At 40.5% G+C, this 26,062-nt stretch overlaps 1 protein-coding gene across 1 annotated transcript; it reads right to left on the bottom strand.

Annotated features, from left to right (window-relative positions):
- Nucleotides 1-12,777: 12,777 nt before the first annotated feature.
- On the bottom strand, nucleotides 12,778-25,847 carry TRAPPC3 (trafficking protein particle complex subunit 3). The gene is made up of 5 exons (XM_072419930.1): nucleotides 25,687-25,847; nucleotides 21,210-21,307; nucleotides 18,358-18,457; nucleotides 16,071-16,253; nucleotides 12,778-14,779 (listed from the first exon to the last, which is right to left on the bottom strand). Exons 1-5 carry the CDS (start codon nucleotides 25,726-25,728, stop codon nucleotides 14,660-14,662), a joined length of 543 nt encoding a protein of 180 aa, XP_072276031.1. The 5' UTR covers nucleotides 25,729-25,847; the 3' UTR covers nucleotides 12,778-14,659.
- Nucleotides 25,848-26,062: the final 215 nt, after the last annotated feature.

The raw sequence follows: 26,062 nt of genomic DNA, 5'->3' as shown, positions 1-26,062 counted from the left end.
TTAAATTAGGATGTCCATGGCTGTGGATCAAATGACAAATGTATGTAAAGAATAAACCCAGAATATGTGTCACCATCCGGTAGTATCATCTGGCAAATTCATTATATTTGTTTTGGGTCATAAACAGGTAACTAGCAGTTGTATGTATATAACATTATCATAATAGTGTCAATATATATATAAAAATTAAATAATCTAATATATAAAAGCTACAAACAACAGAAAGTAACAAAACAAAATTGTAATATGCTTTAATATAGCCTAACAATTTTGCACACATATATCTAAGCTTGCTAGGAGGACTGTTAGTGCATCAGGAACTGATCCTCTTTATAGAGCCATCAGTATATCCCTAATGTTTCACTCATGATCCTCAATGGATAGGCTCGCTGATGTCTCAATTCATGTTCATATTGTTTTGCAGTGCCTTAGAGAGAATGGCCTGTACCCTACTGCTGAGAAAGGCCTTTTCGAGCTCCACAGGGTTACATTGACTCGAAGGATAGTATCCCCATAGACCCAGAGAAGACAGCAATCATTTCCAACTGCCCCCCCTCCACCCTTGATTGCATGAATAAATTCCTGACAGGATCTAATACACAATAACAAAACAGTCCCTTTTATCATTAAAAATAATACACACAGACTGTGCCTAGGTTCTATATGAAGTGAAATGGATTTATTATTATAATTTTAGGCAGATATTGTAATCATATGCCCTAATATACACACTGAGCACTAGATGTTACAAAATCACTCTATGTGTATATTACAGGAAAAATGTATTTGTTCTCACTTATTTCTACACTATAGGACTCCATAGGTCCCACAGTTCTGACAAAAGCTATTTGTTACTCCATGTCTTCTAGGTCTTCTAGTGTCTCTTTTAATGGCACAGCCCCACAAGGTCCTCTGCTTACAATGCTCCTACTATCACCGGTTCCATTGTTGGTCCAGGAGTTATTTCTGCTTCACTGCCAATAGTGAATAGATGATCAAAAGTCTTCAAAAAGTTTTCACCCCTGTCTGTATTGTCACTCAAATTATGGCGCTGGGTCTAAACTTTCTGGTGGTGTCTGAGAACAGGGTGGAAATGCAAGTACTCCGTTTTAATAGGGAAGAATAAACCGCAGGCGATGAGAGCAGGGGAATGTCAATTTTTGTTTGGACCTTGCTAACAGCAGGATAGCTAAATCACTGTTCTCCATCTGCCAGTGTAGATGGCATTGATTAAAAAAGGTGGGAAAACTATATATTTAAATTATGTATTTATTTTTGTTGTGTAAATTAAAAATCCATTATCATTTGTATGTAAATGTATTACCAGGGAACATGTTTCTTGTATGCTGGGTGTAAATCCTTGTTGGTGTGTATAAGGGCTATATAGAGCCCTATGTATGTGTTGTCTAACTGGACAACCTATTTTCTTGCAGATCTGTTTACCCAGTGATGGCATGTTCCTACTGTTTTGTTGCACCTTGACTTTGAGAATTGCCTGTATTCCAAGGCTGAGGATTGCTTGTTTAAGGTCCCCGGGGTTCTTATCTTAAAATACTATCACAGATCCCCCCCCCCCCGGGACCAGGGGATATGTGCCTTTGTCTGTGTCAACTACCTCACACTCCTCTGCAGTCAGCAGCAGCAGCAGCTCTGTTCAGGAATCCTATCCCCTGGTTACTTCATGGTCTGAGCCATGTGATTCCATGAGAGTTGTCCCTTTACCTTAGAAGTCCAGAATATTCCGCAGAAGCGCTCTATCTCCTGGCGAATGGTGTGAACACCACCTGAACTGCCTCTGCTCCAGCACTCTCTGTGGTGGTGGGTTTGGATACCTGCTGGTCACATGATCTCCATTTGCTAATTGACCTTCTCTGTATAAAGAAGGGGCTGGTAACAGGATGTGGCCTGAACAAGGATTTGCCACCTGATTGCTGCCTGCCCTGACCTCTGGCTCATCTGCCTACAATCCGCCTCACGTACCTGTATTACGCTTTGGTCTGAACATGTCAGCACTTATCAGCCCCTGTGTGCATGGGGGCCGCAACCTGGCAACAGCCTGCAGTGCAACATCCTCACCTCTAGAGGCTCTGGAGAAAACCAGGCTGTTGCTTAGACTCTGCACCCTGTTTTTTTTCCTTAACCTCCCAACCGTTAAGCCCGTACTTTTCCCATCTAAAAAAAGTTGCAATTATCGATAAGCCCGTACTTTTCTCACTGTATGAAAATACAGTGAGAAAAGTTCGGGTTTAGTCACTGGTGACATAAGTTCTTCCAGCATCACCCATTCTTTCATCTCTCGACTATGAAACCAGTCTGTTAGGCGTACTAAGACAGATGCTCTATAGTAGGAAACAATATCAGGGGCCCCCACTCCTCCTCTACATTTAGGTTTAACCAGGACGCCGAATGCCAATCTGGGGCGCTTCTTATTCCATAGAAATTGTATAAACAACCTATGTATTTTGTGCAAATATACTGATGGCAAGAATATGGGAACCGTTTGGAAAATATATAACAATCTGGGGACAATATCCATTTTTAGAGTGTTTATGCGAGGGAACCAGGAAAGAGGCAGGGAGTCATATTTCTGAAGATCGTATTGAAGTTTACTATATATAGGGGTATAATTAGGGGAGAACAAATCAGAAGGGTCGGATGGTATCATTATACCCTAATACTTAATGGCGGTAGAACAAATCCGAAGGGACACATTATGGAGTATAGTGGACATTTGAGTCGAATTTAAGGTAATATTTAGAAGTTCGGATTTAGAGTAGTTTACCTTGAAATTGCTAAGTAATCCGAATTCGTCAAATTCCTTCAGTACCGAAGGTATTGTGACATGTGGAGACGTTATATATAGTAAAAGATCATCCGCATATAGTGAGAGTTTGTAATGGGTATCGCCTATCCTGATCCCTTGAACATCCGGATTGTTGCGCAAGGCTACAGCCAAATGTTCCATAACTAGGGCGTAAAGCAATGGGGAAAGAGGACACCCCTGTCTTGTACCATTCTTAATCTGGAAAGAGTCAGAAAGGGTGCCGTTAACCCGCACTCGGGCCCTAGGTAAGGAATACAAAGCAGCAATTCTAGAGACCATATTGGGGCCCAGGCCTACCTGACGTAGCGCTAGATACATGAACTCCCAACAAACCCTGTCGAAGGCCTTTTCCGCGTCTATGGATAGCAAGCACATAGGAGTACCTGTAGACTTAGCAAATTGGGTCAGCAATATAGTCTTAATAGTATTGTCCCTGGCTTCCCTTCCATAGATAAACCCAGTGTGATCCAAATGGATCAAGGAGGGCATATAGGGGGATAACCTGTTGGCAATCAATTTAGAGAAGATTTTTGCATCAACATTGATCAAGGATATGGGTCTATAATTAGAGCAAACAGTATGGTCTTTGCCAGGCTTGGGAAGGACCGTAATATGAGCCTCTAAACTCTGCGGAGGAAACGGCGTGTCAACGGATATGGAAGAAAACACCCTAGTCATAAAGGGGACAAGATTAAGGGCATGGAGTTTATAAAACCGGTCAGGGAAGGGGTACCGGACAGGCTAGGCGGGCTAAACCTAGACCGTGAGGTAAAAAACTAAAGCAGGATCCCAAAGATCCCGAATCACCGCCCGGTAGGGCCTATGTGGGGGAAGTGTCCGTGCGCGGAGTGAGGCAGGCAGCAAATACACCCTCCGGTCCCGCCTGGGGGAACCCACATAACCAAGAATAACATAAAAAGTTGAGTGAACCCCAAATTTCCCTGAGCAATAAACAGTCCTATAAGCAATATAACCAAAGTGTACAGTATATATCAAAAAAACAACTAAAACAGGCTAGGGAAACAGGGTTACTACATCCCAGGTCCCAGAATATGGCCAACCAGGAAGGCGAGAGCAACAAGGCTCACGCGTCCCCGTTAACCCTAGGCATAATCAACCACCGGATCCAGAATGCATTCAAAATAACAATACAACTATCAACGGAATCTGCAGCAGTAAGCCCTAAAAAATAACGCTCAGCATAGCTACCAGTATATGGTAAGTCCCACCGCAGAGGGGATACAACTTGCACAGAGTCCGATAGAGTTCGGTGATAAAAAAAAAAAATCATTAAAACCTGTAACGCTTTTGGTACAGAAACCTAGACATCAGTGTAACGCCCAGGTGGTTAAGCATTTGTCTCTAATGTTTACCTTCTATTTGTTGTGTCTTGTCTCCAATCTTTCTCTGTATTTCTTAACCAATATTCTATAGGCAGAAATGGAGGCATTTGAATATTGGTTAACATAACTAGTTGCGGTGCCTTTAAGTAGAAAATCATGCCCTCATTATGAACCTCTTTCTACATGTGAAATGATTATGCAGCAGGATCTCCTTCTTTTGCCGGTGCTGTATTTCCTCTCTGTTTCTTGTATTCTGGATGTGCTCTCATACATGTCTTTATACTTAAAGCCTTAGAATTATTTTCCCCAACTTGCACTTCTTTGATGTTTATAACTGCAGATTTGGAATGGGAGGAAGTTTGATAACAAGGAGGAGAGGGAACATACCCTATTATTACTGTATGACAGTGTGTGTCAGAACAGGAGAATATGTTGGTTCTAATACTTATGCCTGGTCTTTCTAGCTGGAGTGGATTCTTTGGTATACACATACTACAAAATCAACATAAATATTTCTCTGAACTATAGAGAAAAAAACTGTAAACGGCAACACTTGCATGTTGCGTAGTTATGGGACTGTAACATGGAGTGATACTGAGCCAACTACTGTAGGTGCTGCACCATGTCCCATGCTACGAGCAGGCATCTTTTCTCAATTCCTCAAAAGTGTAACTCCAGGGTCAGTTCAATAATCAGCCTATAGAAAGGCATCATGTAACTATTATTCCGTTAGGTCACACTATACCAATCTGTAAACCACACCAAAGCAAATTAAAAGTAAAAGCTGGACCAGTAAAACCCTGGTCCAGCAACAGTACTCGCCAGATTTCCCCAATTTAATGCTGCAGTCTTCACCTATAGCAAGCCCCCGCTCAGCCTTGGGAGACTGGTTGCATTTCCCAGCACACAGTTGCCCCCAGGACTTAGTGCGCAAGGGATGGTGTCTGGGGCTGGCAGAGGACCAGGAGCCCACAAATAAAGCAGTACAAAGATTCCAACAGAAAAAAGTCCAGAATACAGAGCTGAGGTCATATACAGAATATCCATCCACCAAACGAAGTACACAAGGTTAAAACACAAGCAGAGTTGGGGTCACAAGAAAAAGGTCAGTCCAGCCTGCGTATACAAATGATAGGTCAATAACAGGCAAGGTCGGCAACAGTAAATGACACCAAATTCACTCCAGCACAGCTTAGCCCAGCCTAATGCTACAACAGGCCCTCAGCAGTGGGAGCAGAGAGGCTATAAAGCCCCAGCAGCCAATAGCAGCACAGGAGCAATAATCAGCTCCAGAAATCCCCTTCAGCTGTGCAGAGCCTCAGAGTGTGTGCTGGGGATGCCAAGAAAGTACATTTCAAGCTGCACGGCTAAAGGGAAGCAGAAGATGCTGCCATTTTCTTTGCTGCTGCAAGTGTCACCATTGGACAGGATAAATGAGAAGAGATACTGAGGTTTGCTGACCCCACACCAGCATCTCCTAACACAAATTTACTGAATCCAATCAGTCATCTTTTACCCATCGATCCAATCTATTTAGTTCATTTGAATTAACATATTCATAAATATGGGTAATGTTGTATGAAACAGTGATACACTGGTGATTGTTTTTATTAACTATATTGTAAAAGATAGCTTAAGTGTTATCATAACAACTTGGAAATCTCCCCTGTTTCTCATCATTTTGTTTTTTTAACCCCAATACAAAGAGTTTGTTGGGTAGTTCAGTGATGTCATAGATCCATTCTCTTCTTCCTAGGCAATAGTAGTATAATGATGTTTAAATGCTCCTCAGTCTACAAGTACAGTGGGCTCGGAATAAATAGCTTATTACAGTAAATACCAATACATTTATTTGACATCTAAAGAATAAGGGTAAAGTAAGAATTTAAGATACAATCTTCCAAATTTTGAGTTACAAACAAAGTAAACAAACATCGGGGAGTCTTTTACATTGAGGCTTAAAGTTCAAGTTTTTTTAAAAGCTGACTGCCACACCGGCTTTTTGTATTAGCTGTTTATGTAACTGCCAAAGCTCCCTGTCACTTTAGCTGCATGCTTCCGATCAGAAACTGATTGAATTAATTTGAATACTGTAGGTCCTATGTTTTCATGTTGGCTTTGTTCCATACTGAGTACATTTTACACAGTGTCAAGGAAAATATTGTTATCTAATTACACCTCGCTACAAGGCTCACATAGGCACATTGTTGGTTGCCCATTCCTCTAGAGGACAAATGATCTTTTTTTATATCCTGCAGGAATACTAATATTTTGGCCATGTATCCAATGTATTTCAGGAAGAGGTTTGGCTGCTTCCAGAAGGAGAATAGGAGGCTCGAGCTAATTACGGTATGTGTAAATTAATATGGGGAAGGCTGCCAGGAAAGTGTGAATATATTGTGGGGTAAAGTCCCATAAACTAATAGTACATTTCCAAGAATTTTGGAAACAAAAAGGAAATTATTCTTACAAATGTTTAGCATAGTCTAACTTCCTCACTCAATGCTCCCTGATGGTAAGAAGTATTTAATCACAAATTATAGCTGTCTGTACAAACTGGTCTATGTTATATTTCTGGTTGCTTGTACCAGAACCCATGCCAAGCTTCCGATACTTTCATTTCTCGGCCTTTTTTTTGTTCAGTTCTGTTACTAAAGTGTATTGTAGAACATTTCTAACATTAAACGCATGGACATTCTTATAATTTGAATGTACTCTTTGTGTCTGGATCACATTTGACCAATACGTTTAATATTAAGTTACTTTGTATATGTTGATATTCTAACAAAAGATAGTGATAGGATGTTTTAGGAAACTGCAAATGTGCTGCTTTGAGAACTGGGAGCTTGGTGCTCTTGTATTTACAAGCTATTTAGAACCTATTGCAGACAGGGGCTCTAATCCATCCTATTCATAAATGCAAGGCTACAGTGTGCATCAAGCAAAACACCCTGGAGTTCTCTTCCCTTTATAAGAGATGGGAAAGCTCGCTCATATGTCCTGCTCTCTTCCATTCACAAAGCTTTCTCTGCTCAATGGAGCCTGAGGGGAAATTGTAGGGAAGCTGCTTTCACCCCTTGGGTTTTGCACACAGTAATCCAGTTGTGTTGTTATGCACCTGCTTCATCCTGCTGAATCCGGCACATCAAAAAGCGCATTTGCAAAGCACTTAAGCGAAACTATAGTTCCACATACAAAAATTGTTGGCAGGCAATGCCACTTCTGCAATAAAATATGCTTACCGGCCTGTTTTACAATCTTTTCACAGCCCCCTAGTTTAAGACTAGGTAAACTCCCGCATACGTTTAAGTGTTACATTATCCCGCCCTGGCCAATCAAGATGGCTGAAGTTCTGACTCCTGGAAGAACCGTGAAACAAAATAGTGGTACCCATGATGAAGACAGTTGAGTTTGAATAAAAGATTGAGATCAGACAGGTAAGCTTATTTTATTGCCAAATTTGTTTGATCAGTGATGACTTAGTTCCACGTTAATGTGCAATTTTAATTTTTAAGCTGAGTTATGGTGCAGCCCCTAAATTGTGTGCATTTGTAGTTACACAATTCGTACTATTCTAAAAAAGGACTGTTATTCCAGTGGGTTAATGATGCTGGTCATTACAAAGCTAGTTCCAAAAAAAAGTACATTTAATGAAATTTTAGGGCTGACAATGAGTACTGTAGGAAAACCTGAAGTTGTTTATTGCATAATGGACAATTTTTATCTTTAGGTATTTAAAGTGTTACCTAGAAATATTTTGTAATTTTAATAGCTCCTTATTTTCAAATTACATTTTCTCCCTTTATGCATTTGGTGACATGAAAATATTGGTATCCAACTTTAAATTGGTGTGGTTTTGGGCGAATTAGCATTGGCAGAAACTAATGAACTGCACGGCTACATGGTTTGGTGCCGATACACATTCTTGTAAACCGTTTCATAAACCTAAACCTAAAGAGAACTGGTCATGATAGAGTGATCTAACTAAGCCAGAAAGCTGAGGATTGCCATCTGCTACATAGGGATGAGCAAGCAAGATTTCTAAATTTGATCTCCTGGTGAATCAGGCCTTTCTCGCTTACCGAACATGTAAGCGAGAACGGCCTTCTGATTCAGCCTCTTAGTTCATTGTTAGCTGCATAGTTCAGTGTTTTTTAGGGCATTTACTTTTACATGAGCTACTAGCTAGTCAGTTTTGTTAAATTGTCAGCAGTCAGCACATTTAGTGCAAGTTATATTGTGTGTATTACACTCATAGGTGCTGTTCACTGACTCCACATGCACTGAAAGTACAATTGTGGTTGCTGCTACTTGTAGTGCCACACATAGCTAGTCATTTTTCTTAAATTGTCAGCCGTCAGCACATTTTGTGTAATCTATATTGTGTGTTAGTGAAGACACTGTTTTTCATCTTTTTTTCACACTGTACATTCACTAAAGCTAATTAAAATCAATTGCAGTTCCTATTTACCAAAGAAGACCGTTTTGCACAGTTAAATTTCTGTGCTACTGTAAAATTAATACAGATATTTTAGTGTTTGATACCTGTCCTGATTTACCAAAGAAGACCGTTTGGTCTGTGCTACTGGAAAATAAATACAGTTATTTTATTGTTTGATACCTATTCCTATTTACCAAAGAAGACTGTTTGGTACAGTGAAATTTCTGTGCTACTGTAAATAAATACAGATGTTTTAGTGTTTGATACCTGTTCCTATTTGCCAAAGAAGACTGGTACAATTAAATTTTTTTGCTACTGTAAAAAAAAAAAAGATATTTTAGTGTTTGGTACCTGTTCCTATTTACCAAAGAAGAATGTATGGTACAGTGAAATTTCTGTGCTACTGTAAATTAAATAAAGATATTTTAGTGTTTGATACCTGTTCCTATTTACCAAAGAAGACTGGTACACTGAAATTTCTGTGCTACTGTAAAATACTGCCGCTATTTTACCAGTGACCAGTGGCTGTGAATGGAGATGCTGTACAAGGTACAGGCCCCCCTTTGGGCAGGCCACAAACATTGTGAGTGGGGAGTGGTCTGGCTGGAACGACGTCATACCCATCATCTTTCTGCTTGATAATACCCTGATGGAAAGTGGTGATGGAAGAGGAGGGGAAGAAAGCGGGGAGGAGAATGAGGGTGACATTACACTCCATAGCACACAGCCAGCATCTGGAGGCGAAAGAAGGGACACTGGCTAGCATTAGGAGTTCCAAGAGGAGGAGGAAGATGATTAGGATGATGATTATGAGGGAGACCATGTTGGGGCTGCTGGACCCATCCAACCTGAATTTGTGCTGTCACACCCCAGGCATTGTGCCGGCGATGGAGCAACAGGAACTGCTGCAGCTTTAAGAGGAGGTGGGTGATGAGGAGGAAGATGTTTTGGCGCCTACTGAGGAGGACAGGAGGAGGATGAGCCCAGGGAACCCCTTTCATATGTGTGTCCACAATTTTTCTGCTAGTTATCGCAACGTACAGGGGTGGCATTCATCGCCAATGTCATGCTTGCCATTGTGCCAGCTAGCAATATACTTTAAACGTCTGCTGCTTCAGGGAGGCCAACAAGCAGCAGATGAAAACCCCTACAGTACTGCCAGACTGATACCATTGCCTTTGCCCATTTTTTTATCTAAGTATTGTAAGATTGAGGGTTGGCATTTATGTCATCCACGTCATGATGCAAACTAGCAATATCGTCTACCTTCCTATCGCTTCCGGCACCACGGACCACAGCAACAGTGCTGGCGCACAAAACATCTTGGTCTGGCCCTCCTAGGCTTAACCACAAATTTCAGATATTTATATTACACACTTCTGGGTGGCATTGACAATGCACTACACCCAGCTCTAGATGGCAGTTACCATTGCGGTGCCCGCTCCTTCTCAGGCCCCACCGCCTCCTCCTTCTGCTGCTGCCTGTCAGTATCCCATTCACTAAAATTGTATTACACACTTACTCCATTCACTAAAATTGTATTACACACTTCTGGGTGGCATTGACGATGCACTACACCCAGCTCTAGATGCCAGTTACCAATGTGGTCCACGCACCTTATCAGGACCTACCACCTCCTGCTGCTGCTGCCACCTGTCAATACTCCATTCACTTAATTTGTATTACACACTTCTGGGTGGCATTGACGATGCACTACACCCAGCTCTAGATGCCAGTTACCAATGCGGTCCTCGCTCCTTCTCAGAGCCCACTGCCTTCTCCTCCTGCTGTTGTTGCTGCCTGTCAGTACTCCATTCACTAAAATTGTATTACACACTACTGTGTGGCATTAAATATGCACTACACCCAGCTCTAGATGCCAGTTACCAATGCAGTCCACGCTCCGTCCCAGGGTCCACCGCCTTCTGCTACTGCTGCCGCCTGTCGGTACTCCATTCACTAAAATTGTATTACACACTTCTGTGTGGCATTGATGATGCACTTGCACCCAGCTCTAGATGCCAGTTACCAATGTGGTCCCCACTTCTTCTCAGGGCCCACTGCCCCCTGCTCCTGCTGTTGCTGCCACCTTTCAGTACTCCATTCACTAAAATTGTATTACACACTTCTGTGTGGCATTGACGATGCACTACACCCAGCTCTAGATGCCAGTTACCAATGCAGTCCACGCACCGTATCAGGGCCTACCACCTGCTGCTGCTGCCACCTGTCAGTACTCCATTCACTTAAATTGTATTACACACTTCTGAGTGGCATTGACGATGCACTATACCCAGCTATAGATGCCAGTTACCAATGCGGTCCACGCTCCTTCTCAGGGCTCACCACCTCCTCCTGCTGCTGTTGTCGCCGCCTGTCAGAACTCCGTTAAATAAAATTGTATTACACACTTCTAGCATTAATGATGCACTACACCCAGCTCTCCATGACACTTACCAATGCAGTCTCCCTGGCAATAGCCACACACTGCTACTGCTGTCGCTGACCCACACTCCGTCTCACAACTTATGGGTGGCATTCCTAACACGTCATCCAGGTCATGATGCCAGCTAGCAACTAGGTCTCCTGCTGTTTTGACGGCAAAGACTGCTGCTATTGGGTTGAGTTCACACGTAGCTCAATGTCCCAATGTTTATGCTGCCTTCTGTACGCTTGTCCATCACGCAAAAATCCTATTTGCCTACTGTCACTTTACCTGCTATTTTCTGGAAAACCACAAGGTCTTTTGGAACTTTTTGTATTTTTCTCTTGTTTGTGAACCAAATTTGGTGGTTCTAACATTTATAGGGGATTTACTATTAATGTTGGCCTTTTGACTTTAATGGAATTCGCGAAATCGGTGTGCCGAAATTTCACGGACCCTTCGGAAGTTCAAGGAAATTCAGAGTCCTTCTCGCTGATCCCTACTGCTGCATTCTAAACCTGTTTGCCCTTCCATATAACCATTGATATCAGCTCAATACCTTCCAGAAGCATCAAAACAAAAAGATGCCTAAAGCCTTGGAGTTATTTTCTTTATAAAGGAGCCACAGTAGAAAAGCCTGGCTCTTGCCAAAGGCTACCCCAAGGTCAAAGCTAAAACTCTGCAACCAGAGAAGCCCTGGCTCTACATAAAGGGTTGCTGACTACAGAGTTATAGTTCTGACTCAAAGAGAGTGCTGGATCTCAGCTGCAGAGATTGTTGTTTGCACACAGAGTAATGGTACTTCTCTGCAGCATGAAGCTCCATTATTTAACGCAAAAAAGATAATGGTAAGTCATTTCTAAGATTCATAAAAGCGGACATAAACTCAATGTTTTACCTTTATATAAAAGGATATAAAAATAACGTACTTAAATGCCTCTCCTGTCTTGATCTCCCGGCACTTTCGCCGGGACGAAGAATTCCAAGACGGCACAGGACAGGTCCAGCGTGATGAAGGGATCTGTGGGATTTTTTTTCATTTTTGGTTTAGTTCCACTTTAAAGTAGAGCACACCTAAGTAAATCTATTTTCTAAAGGATGCCCTATAACTTATTTAAAAGTGTTTACTTACAAGTAATTATTACAATAAGGTGTTTCCATTAATCAGAATTCACAGAGCATTTTGGGTTTTCTGAAGGGAGAGTCTGCTTATAGGCCCTCAAATTATCCATAAAGTCCTGCATGAAGACAGCAGAGAAAGGGGATGAGTCAATACTTTGACCGAGTTTGGGTGTATATCCGAGTTTAAGCGTTTAAACTCTGTACAACAGGCTTTTATCAGTAAGGAATAACTTGTAAAACATCCAAAAACCAGCTAAGTAGAAATGCATACAACTCAATACTTAAAATTCTTCCCAGGTTTAGTACTAAAAAACATAAGCTTTGCATAAAAATGTAAAATGTTTTTGATTTTTTTTAAATTTGCTTGTTGCTTTATTATTTAGCATCTGAACTCAGCATACAACTTCTGCTGAACAGAGGACTGAAGGCTTTGACAGTCACACTCCCTAAACAACTATCCTTATTCTGTCACCTGGCTGGCCACCAGAGGGCGCCCATAATCTGACAATTGGAACATTTGGAACTTTCCTAAATGTTTTTTAATACATGCCGAATGTAAATATAAGGCTGTACTGATTAGGTCCAATAGAAGTGTGGAAAAAAAATACAATGATAACAAACACAGGTTTTTAATTATTTATTCCAAATATACTAGACAAATAACTATGTAAAACTCAAAATGACGAAACAATAGAAGAATAACGCCGTAACGATGCTTTCAGTATATAAATCAGTTGAAGAACTACACAGATACATTTTTCACCTGCTCCTATTCCGTAAAACCCCATCATATCCTAGCCTGACACCAATTGGGGCTTTAAAGTCAATATTAGCTTTATACCACTGTATATGTAAAAGTGAAAAGGCAACTAAAGTGTGCCATGTTGTCGCTACAATAACATAATGCCAATTTGTTATTATGAACTCTTACAGCCATGTGGGATCTTCCCAGACACTTGAACCTTCAAATGAATCCTGAGATGCATGAAAATAAAGGGAGACCACTGGCTCATTTTGCTATAGGGTGCGTAACTCTGAAATCAAACACTGTGACACTGCTGTTCCTGCTTTACATTTCTAGATTTTTGCTGTGACTTTATCTGGGGCATATAGGAGTTTAGCTAGTTCATAATAGTTCACAAAAATATCAAATGGCTCCTCTAAGCTAAACTGCAGGCACAGCACGTGTTACAATCATGCATTGGGAATTCACTGGCTCACATAACTATTTTCACACTTACCTGTTCTTGTACATTGTGTTAAAACAGATGTCACCTTAAGCCTGCCTATATATTAATAATGGTCTAACAACACACAGGAATGGACCAAAACATGGACAGAAATATTTTTCCCCCTACACGGTGCACCACACTGTAGCATATTACTGTGCAATGTGCAATGCATGTGCTTCAGAGCAATGTTGCAATTATACAACATATTTCAGTGAAGACATCTACTTGTGCCCTCATTCTGCAGGTCCATAACCAAACCTCTGAAAAGTCATGTGAAAAAAAGCAGTGAGGCAACCATTTCAGTTTTGATCAAATGATCGCTGCATCCCATTCTCCATGAGCAGGCAACTGGTGGAGCTGGAGTCCCAATGTATTAAGGAATATCAACATGCATGTTATCATCCTAGCCTATGGGAGTGGAGCCTGCCTCTGCCTACTTTTCTATCTCAATCAATTTTCCCCACAAAACATCAATACAACTCTAAAAGTTGATTGAGGTAAAAAGGTCTTCACCAGATGTGACATTCAGTGGCACAAAACACTCTCTCAATTTCCAGCTATAGTGAGGACTTTGGCCTCAACATGAGCAAAGGATATTGACTTACTTAGGGGGAAGGGATGATTGGGTTAAATTTAAGGTGGATTGTTCATTAGAATATGTTTTTCTTTCTCTTAAGAGTTAGGACAGTAACTGCCAGACATATGTTTTATCAAAAAGAAAAAGATTGTAGGTGAGCCATTTGCAGTTTCCTGAACCCTCTATGATGTGATAAGTGGATGCAGCAAATGTGCAATTAGGTTACCCCTTTATTTTCTCAATGAGAAATGTGGAATTGTACTGTCACACCATTCTTTCACAAGCTGTAAATTCCTATGTGATATATTAGAAGCCTATCACAGCTGGAATTACCCTTTATTACTTTGTAGGGAATCCCTAGAGGTACAGCCCACACAGCACCATCAAAGCTGTACATGGTCACTGTTAGCCATAGAAAGTATATACACTGCAGACATGCTGCAGCAATCTGCTAAGGAATCACATACTTCATATATGTCTTCAGAAACATGGTAAAAGAATGTCAAAATGTCACATGGAATTATAGAAAAAACGTTTTCTGTTTTTTTTTTTTTTTACATTTGTAGAGAATCAAGTATGTTGGTCTAAGACTTTTGTGTCAAAATTATATGAACAGAAGAAACATCAGAAAGTTGGCTGCAAATAATGCTTTCCCTTAGAGAGCAACAAAGCCAATTGAGAGAGAGTTCCTGCATTCATTCCTCTCCTGCAGGTAAATTGTCCTCAATCCTTCGGATAAACTTCATTCGAATTTCTGTAACAGTGTCACCTTTTAATGTGTCCTGAGCAAACTTTACATCAACCGCCATCTGTACCTGAAAGAGAAATTGTACATACGTGCTTACTGAAAATCTTGGCACTTCTGTGAGAAAATACAGAAAGAAGGTAAAAGTGGGAGATGTAACTTAAGTGTAAATGCCCAGCTAATAATTTAAAGTGACCCTGTCACCAACCCCCACCGGATAAACATACTAAATAAACGTACAGACGGGCTGGCTTTCTTCACTTCTTTTGACTCCCACCCCAAGCTAGAAAAGATCTCCTCCAGCTACCTCAGAGGCTCTGAATTCCATCAAGACCCAGCTGTCCACCTTCCTGAAAAAAGCAAAGGCTCTGGAAGCACCCTATTTTTCTGCAAAGATGTGGATGGCATGAGGCTTTCCTGGTCAAAGCATGAGTCTTGCCTGAAGGAAGGGTGAGTAACTGGGTCCATTAGGAAAGCAGAGAGAAATTAAAATCCTGGCACTTTTGGAGATGGATGAAAATAAAAGGCCTATTTCAATCACAGCGAGTTATGTAACTTGTTTTGTTATTCAAAGGGTGGTGACAAAGTCTTGACTGACTTAATGTCTCACCCTGCACCCATCATCCACTATACCTTACAGTGGAACTGAACACTCAAGATTTAAAAAATTGAAAGATGGCATATCCTTTCTTCAAAGCAACAGGTAATGAGCTTCTACACTAAATTAAACGTATGTGCCTAGTATGATTTATTGCAGAAGTGACATTGCCTGTCCCTTCTGCAAAAGAAAAAATGCATCAGGAGACATTTGGATTTTATGTTGAAAACTGCAGCACCCTCTAAGGAACACTCTGAAGACTAGGAAGGGGTTGCAGATGGTTTTAATTGTTAACACTCTGTGTTACAGCGGAACACAGGTTTGATTTCAAGTAATGCTGCAGCCTGTTGTGTGTGTTGACTTCCCACCAACCCCTGTGCTTCCTGGACCCCAGGCTTATTTGGCTCCCTCACGAATGCATTTTTTTGGATAGAAAGTCAGTGAAGACGATAAGCAGCATCTGATTCTGATGTCCTCCTGTTGAGACTGAACCCAGACATGTCAAAGTTTCAGAATCTTGTGCTATTTGATAAGCAGGACTTGTGTAGTCTTACATAAAAGGAACTATTGTGAAGGAAATATTGTGAAGATCATTTTGTTGTGCAAAGATAGTAAACCTGATTGTTGAGAAAATCCTTGCATATAAAGTACTTTTAGTCTGGCCACAAAGGTTTTGATTGCCCTAGGACTAGGAAGTGTTAAAAATTATGCAGTGCATGACTGTATTTTTGAAAAATGGAAAATTATGAATGGAAACACTTACCATTTCCAGAGCTCCTCGTAAGACTCCGCACAGCATGCTGGAGTAGATAAGTGTGGAATGGTTATCTGGCAGTTCAACAAAGTCTACAAGAGGGTTGTTTTCCAAAATGAGGGAGAATTCATCACCTGCCGGGCTCCAGTTTGTAATAGTGGGTGTGATACCCAGGTACATTTTAAATGCTACCTGAACCAACACAGAGAAAAAAAACAATATATAAGACACATCATAACAATAATGTACATCTTCCCAAAGGCTATGTTCAGACTTGAGACAAAAAAAAAAAGTTAAATTTGGACCAAAATGGGTCTAATTCAGTGGTTCCTCATTTCAGGCGGAAAGGCCGCAGCATTTCCATGAAATTTTCTGGACCCTCAATGCATCCTCCAAGCACGGTTTGCCACCACTGCCGCCTCTATTGAGTTGAATGAGAAGTGTTTAAAAAGGCTTGCACAGGCATTTTTTTATGCCCAGTTCAGGATTTCTCAACCAGGGTTCCCCTGAATGTTGCTAGGGGTTCCTTGAGCAATTACAATTTAGCTTTTCCTCCAAGAAAGGAAATGGGGGAGTGAGAAAATGTGCTTCCTCACTTATCCATAAAAAGGTCCTCAAGAAAAGGATGAGGGCAAAGAGCGTGTGACAGTGGTGATACAGACACAAATCAATAACCTAGTCCTTCAGGTCTAACAAAGAACGAACAAAGAAAAAAAAAAAAAATGCAACGGTTGTGGAACCAAGACCCTTAATAAGCTGTCAGGAAGTATTATTGGGCAAGTTAACCTTTGTTCTATAATCAGTGTGCAAAAGTATTGTATCTGTCAGTGCTCATATGTAAATGTGGTTATATTTAGTAACAGCTGTATCAAAGGTATATAGACTCACTAAAATTAGAGACATGGAGGGAATGTTGCAGCATCTTAAAAGGCTGTAGTTTAGTCTAGGGTTAAAAAGTAATGCATAAAACATGAGAAGTGTCTGTCCACCAGATTTGCTTATTCAGTAAGGGGTTAAATTCAGTCCAAAGAATTAGGTAGAGAGACTCAATTCAGATCTGTACTTTACAACATATGTTTGAGCAGAGGTCAGTCCTTGTATGCATTATTGAGTAAAAATACGAAACAAAAAATCTAATGCGGACATTGACAAGGAACTACACAGCAGCAAAAAATGAAGACGAAGAATGCCGCAAGTGTAAATAAATGTTCTGATCTTTGAGAAAGCTGCCGGAGTTCCTGGCAGACAATTACATGGCCCATGATGGAAAACAGACTAAACCCCTGCCGATCTGGCAGTGAGATATAGCAGTATGTCATGAAGTCATTGAAGGAGAAATAAGGGGGAGCCTTGGAGGACACGTGTACTGCAAAGAATGCTACACAAACAACTTTCACAAGAACCTGAGGGGCAGAAATATTAGCACATGGAAAAAATTATTATTACAGTTTTATGTGATGCATTCCTTGTTACAAATCTGAGACAGGAGACCCTGTGAGCAAATCTGAATGTCTTTCTTAATAATGATTCATACAGCTTTAAGCAATAACTGATTTAAAAACATGGCAGGGCACATGCTGGTCAGCTAAAATCGGTTCATGAAACTGACAGCCACTTACAGAGGTCACATGTACTTCAAAAGGTCAGTCATACTGACTTGCAAAGTGAAGTCAGCACATGTTTCCAATATATTCCAGCTTTTTATAAAATATGCATGGGACTATACACAGAAATCAGTCTGTGAATACCAATATTATACGCTGTCTTAGTTGACGCTAAAGGAAGTTGCTAGGTACCTGAACCACAATTATCAGTTAAGCAAGTGGACAATTTCTGATGAAAGTTGTGGTATACTATAATGCAGGCTGGTATGTAAGATCGTTGGATGGTACATGCAGTATGCGCTATAGAACAACACCAATAAGACGCAATAATAACAATTTGCATATTTGTATGAATATATATATATATATATATATATATATATATATATATTTAAATAAATATATTTGTCTTAATTTTTTCTATGTATCCATTTTAAGTGTTTCAAATTAAAATATAAAATGCTGGCTAGTAAGCAGAATTAAAACCATCTGGTTTCTTTTATTTGTCAAAAGGGCCAAGAAATAATAAAATTAAAAGGTAAAGTCCACCTAGACTGTATTCCAGTTTCATGTGTCTGCCAGGAAGTTTGATCAACATTATGTTTCCTACATTCTTAAAGAATAAAAATATCAGTTTTGGAGAGAGGGAAGATAAACTAGGTTTAGGTTTTTTCTTTCTTAAAATATATCACCTTCGCAATGACATCTGCTGTTTCTCTAAAATCATGACATCTTCCAACATTTGACCGTGCTAAGAAATCTTCAATCAGCCTTACGCCTATGTTGTATCCCCTAAAAGAAAAAAAAAGAATAGAAATATACAACAAGAAAACTCTACTGCAGGATACACATTTCAGTAAGGAAGGCAGAGCACAGACACCATGAACAATTGCAATGTTGATACCTTTTGACACTATCTGCCCTTGTCAGACCGCACCCTGGAACTGTTCTGCACTACTTGGTATTTTTTAGGGTTCCTTCCGCAATGCCCATGGCCCTCCTCTGCTCATATGGTACAGGCTAGGTCCCAGCTACTCTGGGATGATGGAAAAAGGAAGGTGGGTGAACTGGCTGCACATTAGGTGAACATCAATAGAAATGTTGAATATCACAATTAGATAATTTCATGAATTACAAGAGCTAAACAATGATTAAATATACTAGTTGAAGTAAAAGTAAGAATGACATCCTTTATTCGGGGATGCCCTGTACATTAAGAAGCTGGAATAATGTCTAGTATCTAATACCTATACTGAAAAATACATTAATGCTTATAGCAAACTTGTCTAAACATTTTCTAGAAGAGAAACTAGACAGCAGCTAGTGTTTAAATGATATTTTAGAATGCTTAGTTAATCTCAGTTTGGCAAGTTTACAAGGAGACACATCATTTACACTGCCTTGACCTGCTCTAACAGCTTCTGTGGGAGTTACAACAATGCTTCCATTTAGGCTTCTGTGGTTACTTCTGTGGTTACATCTGATCTGCTTTTTTTTTCAGATTCCTGGGAATGAGACACCTACTAGTACAATAGGAAAGCACTGCACCTGATGTAATTCCATTTGGAAAATGCCAAACTGGAGCGCTCAACAGCTTCATTTCATTAAACAAATTGAACGTGAACCCTTTCACAGCCGAAAGTGTAAAGAAATGTCAAAACTAGTAAATACCAGCATGCAATAGGCAATACACTAGACCTATTCTTTTTACCTAATTACCTATCATAGCCAATAATAGAAATCATCTCTCTGACCAAGCACATTATCAGATCACTTGTAACAAAACAACATTTGGGGAGAAAAGATTATATACCAGTATACTAATTAAGTGAGCTGCACTATAAAATAACTATATAAAATGAGTTCTACTTGCAGACCACGGTTCACACAAAACCACAAAAAGGCTTTGCTGAGGGTGATCTTTTCCTAAACCTAAATTTTTTTTTGTGTAAACTAGTTAAAGCAAACCTAAATCCTTTTATGTAATTTAAAAATTCTGTTTGTATTTTTTTTTTAGGTGCAACACCTCATTTTTGTGCACACCGCCTCTTAATTCTCGATCGCCTAGGCGATTGAGAATGATCGGAACCGCAAAGCCTCATGGGATACCTACGTCACGCATTCCGGAAGGCTCTTTGGTGCTCCTTCTGCATATGCCCCAGCATCTTGGGCATGTGCAGAAGAAGCCTTTTCATGAAAAGGGAAAAAAATTGCAGATCTCACGCATGCGCAGCAAGATCTGCAAATATTTTTCCAAGCTACATTACTCAATCTAATGCCTGGGTTGGGTGATGTAGGAAGAAGAACCCGGAAAAAGATGCGAAGATGGCGGCACCCGGTGCGCCGACTTGGAGACGGATACCCGGACCCGATGGAAGACACCTTTGGACGGGATTGAAGGTAAATAGATTTTTTTTTGTTTACTTCTTTAAATACTTTTCAAGTGCACAAAACAAAAGTTATGCCATGTCTTTGGGCCCAAGTAGACCACCTGTCATACGTTAATATGAATGGCACCAAGCTGGCAAAGTTACATAAATGGGTTTTCTCTGCACCAGAACAGGCAAAGCATTGGTAACAGGCACAGGTAACGCTGTCAAGCCGCAACTTTTGTAAGTAGGGGAAACCTTTTGGCATTGTATTTTGGGTTGTCCCTGCATTAGTTACAAGACATGAGCTGTAGCAATCCATCTAAATTATTTCACATTATAGGAGCTGCTATATAGGGAAACCTAATATTCATATAATGTCTGCTTTTGACAGGTTTGTGTTAAAGTTTGCATGTAAAAACAAAATCCACACTAAGGACCAGTGTATAACAACATATGCAGTGCAGTGCAATTTCTGATGTGAACCTTTAAGTAATGGTTTTCCAAAAGACAGGATAAAAATCATAGCAATATAGACTGCAATGTGCATTATTGTACAACAAACAAATAAATGGTTCTACCAGAAAAATAATACAGAGAGGTCAAGCCTTCATGCAAAAAAGTAATTGGTTAGAAACTGGTTTCTGTGTAAATCTCTTTACCTTTTTTTTTAAATGTGAAAAAGAAAATAAATGCCAAGAATGTATACCAACAAATAGATTAGTAATATCATAAACATTATTTGAACTCCAGTCTTGCACAGTTGTACAGATGAAACAACTCACATAGAGCCTGCTTCATGTCTTGACTGGAAGACATCCAGCATAATCTTGCCTTTTCCTCCCCATTCTGAACATCCCTGACCCTCTCCTTCCATTCATTGGATTGGAGCACTTTCCATCATGGCGGCTCAGCATCACGTGTGCTTTATCAAGTGCAGCCTTCTGTTCTTTGACAGACCATCCCACTAGTGGTAATCTGCCTGCACTACAAAGAATGGCACAGAAGTCTGAGATGACATTACTGGGTCTAAAATTGAGTTAAAGTTGATTTTTTTTTTTAATTAAAAAAGCCCTCAAAATGTTGAAAGCAGAAACACTAATTGGGAAGTAATTCAGCCAACCTAATGAAGTACAAAGCAACAAAATTACAAGAAATCAAACTGAAACACTTACATTTTCTCCAATTGCTTATTGACATCTTCATCATTTTCATAGTCCTTACAAAGTTGTGCAACAAGGGCTCCATAAGTTAGATTGAAGAGCTCAGAGTTCTAGAAAGAGTAAAAGAAATAAATTAACACCAGGAAATGAAGCTGTTATCCTGATGCCCAAACCTGAAGGACAGCAATGCCTGTCTGATCCATTTACCTCATTCACAACCATTTGCGTTACCAGAAATAAAAACAAACAAAGACTGTATAACATGGATGAAAACCTTGCCTTTCTGTTCCTCCGGGTTTTAAAAATAAAACACCTAACATGCACAATATAGGTATGTGGAAGATGCATCAAACATGGGATAAGAAAAAAACTTTAAATGCATGCAAAAAAGTAGAATTCACAACACACGTTTGTTGTGGAATGCTATGAAGAAAGTTTACATTGCACATGCTTAACAGCCCAAATCCAGCCGAAGTTTTAAAAGGTTAGATTTTCTGCCAACTTTTAATTGCAGTCTGTGTCGATATTTGGGAAATTTCTCCTAATGTTTCAGACAAAACAAGAAGTGAGTAAAATTAATGAGTTACAGACAACAAAAAACTTTTATAGCGGCTGGGAAAGTTAGGACCTGACAAGATTTTATTAGTGCTGTTTTTTCCACTCTCCGCGAGACTTCCTGTGTGGGTGGTGGGGCACAAACAGGAAGTGAGTGCAAATATCCATAAAAGAGACATTATTCAAAATCTGACAGAAGTTCTAACCCATTTCATCAGGAAAATAAAGGTTGAGCTTTAAGCATCTTCTAGCTGGTGAAGAGATTCTGGCTTTCGTGTATATTGATATTAAACATAAACCATTCTGATGGCACTACAACCCTCCGCCACATCCATAGTTCTCCCCAGAGGTTTTTAGCCGGTTGCTCCGCCCGGCTGATTTGAATACCCCGCCCAGTTCTCCTCGGCAGCTCTCATCCTCGGATGCACGGATCTCAGTGAGGCTGCTCTGTGTCATCCATTCAGAGGATTGCTGCTGGGATGAGAGGTGAGCACACAGCTCAGCCTTCATGTGAAGGAGACACAGGCAGCCCCGACCCCATCTCATAGCACAAGCTCGGATTTCTATTTTAAAAAAAAATCTGCCTGTGAAATGTATCCAGTGTGTATAAAGTCTGCATGCCATTCTGCATCCTCCCAGCTCTGTGTGTACAAACCTCCATATCTCCTAATATGTATGTCACAATGACCTGTAATTTTCAGGGTGTACATGGGACCCTCATAGATACTAGCTATTACAATTTCAGGCCCCCAGATTTAAAGAATTTCAAGATATGGGGGTCACAAATGTAAAAGTACACCAATTTCTCTGAGGGTGGGGGTACAAAACTGAAAATATAGGTGCAAGTGGCGGGCACATTCTCCCCTTACAATCTCATTACTACAGCATCATTAGAACATAAATCACTCTGCCCATCAAATTAGGCCTCCCTGCCCTGTTACACATTCCTGTCCACTTATCTAACATTCTGAACTTCAATTGGGGAATGGGGAGACGTAAGAAACCAAAAATATAGGTACAAGTGGGGAACATCTGTGACTAACATTCCCTAAAACGTCATCACTTTGGCATCATTAGAAAATGAACTCTGCCCACTAAATTTTATTGAGGTTGAGGTACTGGAAGGTTACAGTCGTGTAACAAGGAAGTGCATTTTGATGGACAGTTTTTTTTGTAATGTTGGAATGATGCCATGGTGATGAAAGGTGGTAGCCACACGTGTCTCCCACTTCCACCTATATTTTTGTTTCCCTGCACCTCTTAATTCTGGAGAAATTGGGGATTGAGGGAAGATGCAGACAGATATGTGTAACAGAGCACGCAGCACATTTTGCTGGGTAGAGATTTATGTTCTCATAATGCCATAGTAATTACATTTTAAAAAGGTTTAGCCACAAGTGTCCACCACTTGCACCTACAGTTTCAGTTTCCTATGCCTCCACGTGTACCTTAAAAATTTCAAGTTATTACAACCAATGGTTTAGGAGATCTGAAGGTTTGAACACAGCGAGTTGTTAGGCTGCAGAATATGACAAGCAGCTTTTACACACACATAGCGATCACACTGCGCTGCCGATGACATTACACACTGCGGATAAACGTCACAAACTGTTTTTATATAGAATATGGGCAGTGATAAGAGGGGGTCACTGTCTGTCTTGTCCCTATCTGATATCACATGCATGATGCTAATAAAGCATCTCCACATTTTTAACATTATATTAAAGAGTGACTTTCTCTGTTATGTATGGAAAAATGTGCGTTTTTTGTTTTTACACTTTTGTGGAGAGGACCTCTCCCCTTCAGTCTTTACTGCCATTTCGGTAAAGACCGAAGGGGAAATCCGCAGCCTCCTGGGTTATTTGTGTTGCATATCCCAAAAGGCTCTGCACTGCTCCTTGTGTGCATGCACCTTCAGAGGATTTCTTATAATGTAAAAAAAGTGTTCAATCTAATGCATGCGCAGTGCAAGGCAGCATTGGAGGTATAAGTGAGCATTAGAGAAAAGGTGGAAGCTGAGCCAGCATGGGCCTGCTGGGCTAATTTTGTAAAAGAATCAAGTGAAAAAAAAATGTTTTAACAAAAGTTCACTTTAACTAAATATAGACACAGGAGCACATCTGAAGTTAGGCTGAATTCACACCGGCAGACGGGACAGGCATTACAAAGTTGTAACAATAAATTGGGAGAAGGTAGAACACTGAAACAATAAGAGGTTACTGGATACCCATGGCATAAACAACTGGGAGCACTAAATTTGCCGTGTTTTGCCACACCCCCTTTTTTACCACCCGGCTCAGCTTCCTACCACCCGGCTGAAAAAAATTTCTGGGGAGAACACTGCACATCTATAAAGATTTTCACACCCAACGCAAAAGCGCAGCCATATTGTGATGGGCATAAGGATTGGTGGATCAATGGCATAATCCGGTGCTGCGGGTTGTATAAGCATTAACCATGGTTTCCACAGTATTGTGAAGGCACTAAACCACAGGAAGTTTGTTGATAGCATTCAGAGGTACGGAGCTGCATCAATATTACTGATGCAATGCAATCACAAATATGTTAAACTATTATATGAAAGTGTTTGCAGAAACATACCATGAGATGCAGAGATGCAGCAGGTGAAATGAATGGCAAATACCAATACTACAGAATGAGTGAAGTAGGCAGATGGAGAAAAGGAAAAAAAAAACGCAGTTAGGCGATACAGGTCTAATATCGGAGACCACTATCTGCCGAAAGAGAGTACAGCACTTGTAAATGGCAATGTGAGATACAACAAAGCATGACAGAATATTGGTGCAGAAACATGCCAAGCGCAAACACAGCCCAGCTGCCCTTAATGTTCTGTCAATATGGATGGAGACGTTCCAAGCTGAGCACCATTGCTTACTGCTACACATGATGGACAACAGTGGAACGTGTCAGTATAGTGTGCGCCTGTATGGCCCCTTGTAGACTCTTTGTAAGAGCCATAGACGGAGTGACTAAGAGGGAGAAGAGATACAAGAAGGGGCAAAGCACTGCCACCCTAGAACATGAATCCTGAACGAGGATCTTCAGAATTATGGGTAATTGTTTAAAGAAAGCTGCAGGATTCAAAAAGTCAATACCTAAAATGAAATGAAAATATATAAAAGATATATGTTGCTTCATTTTGCCTTTCTGCAAGCCCTAGAAATGACCTGATGGTGATGGAGGACCTCCTTTCTAAGTGTCACTTTTGTTGCTGGGTGTGGGGGACAACATTTTGTCCTCAGAAATCATGATGGGTTGTCTGCGTCATGTCAAGGACTACAACGCAAACCTCACCTGCCATGCCTGCTTCTTTGCAGGAGTCACGGCTGGTGGCAACCAATCAAATGCTCCCTACATGAATAATGTTCCAATCCTTATCCTGTGGTGACAAGCAGGACAATAATACCCTCCGCTAGGTCTGCTTAGGAGGCACAAAGCATAGATCCCACAAAGGTGGATGTGACATACCCAAAATAATGGCAAGGCATTAATATTTCCATATCATGATTCCTAATGACAGAACTCACAAAATGTAAATATTGGTGCAACACACAGCCCAGGGGGATGGTCCCTGACCCTAATTCTGGCTATACTGCTCACCTGTATATGTTACCCCTGCTTTCCACATATATATATATATATATATATATATATATATATATATACATATATATATATATATATATATATATACACATATATATATATATATATATATATATATATATATATATACACACACACACACACACACTATAGTCACACACTCTCTTACAAAGTATACACCAGGGCTACCAGGAGATGTGTGTGAGGCCCTGGCATAGCAGTGACAGAAGCCTTCCTTGTAGTGACTGCTCAGTACGCCTGCCTGTATTGCCCACTACAACACCAGCTCCATAATCAGCCCGCTCACCATCTTCTTGCTCTCCGTTCCTCTGTTAGCTTGCCGGGACATGGTTCACAATTCTGACCGATATTACAAGAAGGAAAAAACAGGCACTTTTTCACACAGGGCCTTGGAGTACCTCTCCAGCTAATTTTCTCTCCACTGACAGAAACGACCTCCACACTGCGCCTGCGCACAACACCGCCAAGACTTCTGGGAAATGTAGTCTTCTATTTTGTGTATGTCAGCGGCCGAACGCCAATAGCGAACTACAGCGATGCCCCGGCAAACTTCCTATCAGGAAATATTCTGCGATGAATCACTTCCACCCAACCAGAAACCTGTGACTATAAACCCCAAAATCCTTTGCGGGGACATAGTTCTGTGCAGTAGAAGGGTGAGG

Source organism: Pyxicephalus adspersus, chromosome 1, assembly GCF_032062135.1.
Source record: "Pyxicephalus adspersus chromosome 1, UCB_Pads_2.0, whole genome shotgun sequence".
NCBI classification, from domain to species: domain Eukaryota; kingdom Metazoa; phylum Chordata; class Amphibia; order Anura; family Pyxicephalidae; genus Pyxicephalus; species Pyxicephalus adspersus.
Note: the sequence above shows the minus strand (reverse complement) of the source record. Positions and strands in the feature narration are given on the sequence as shown.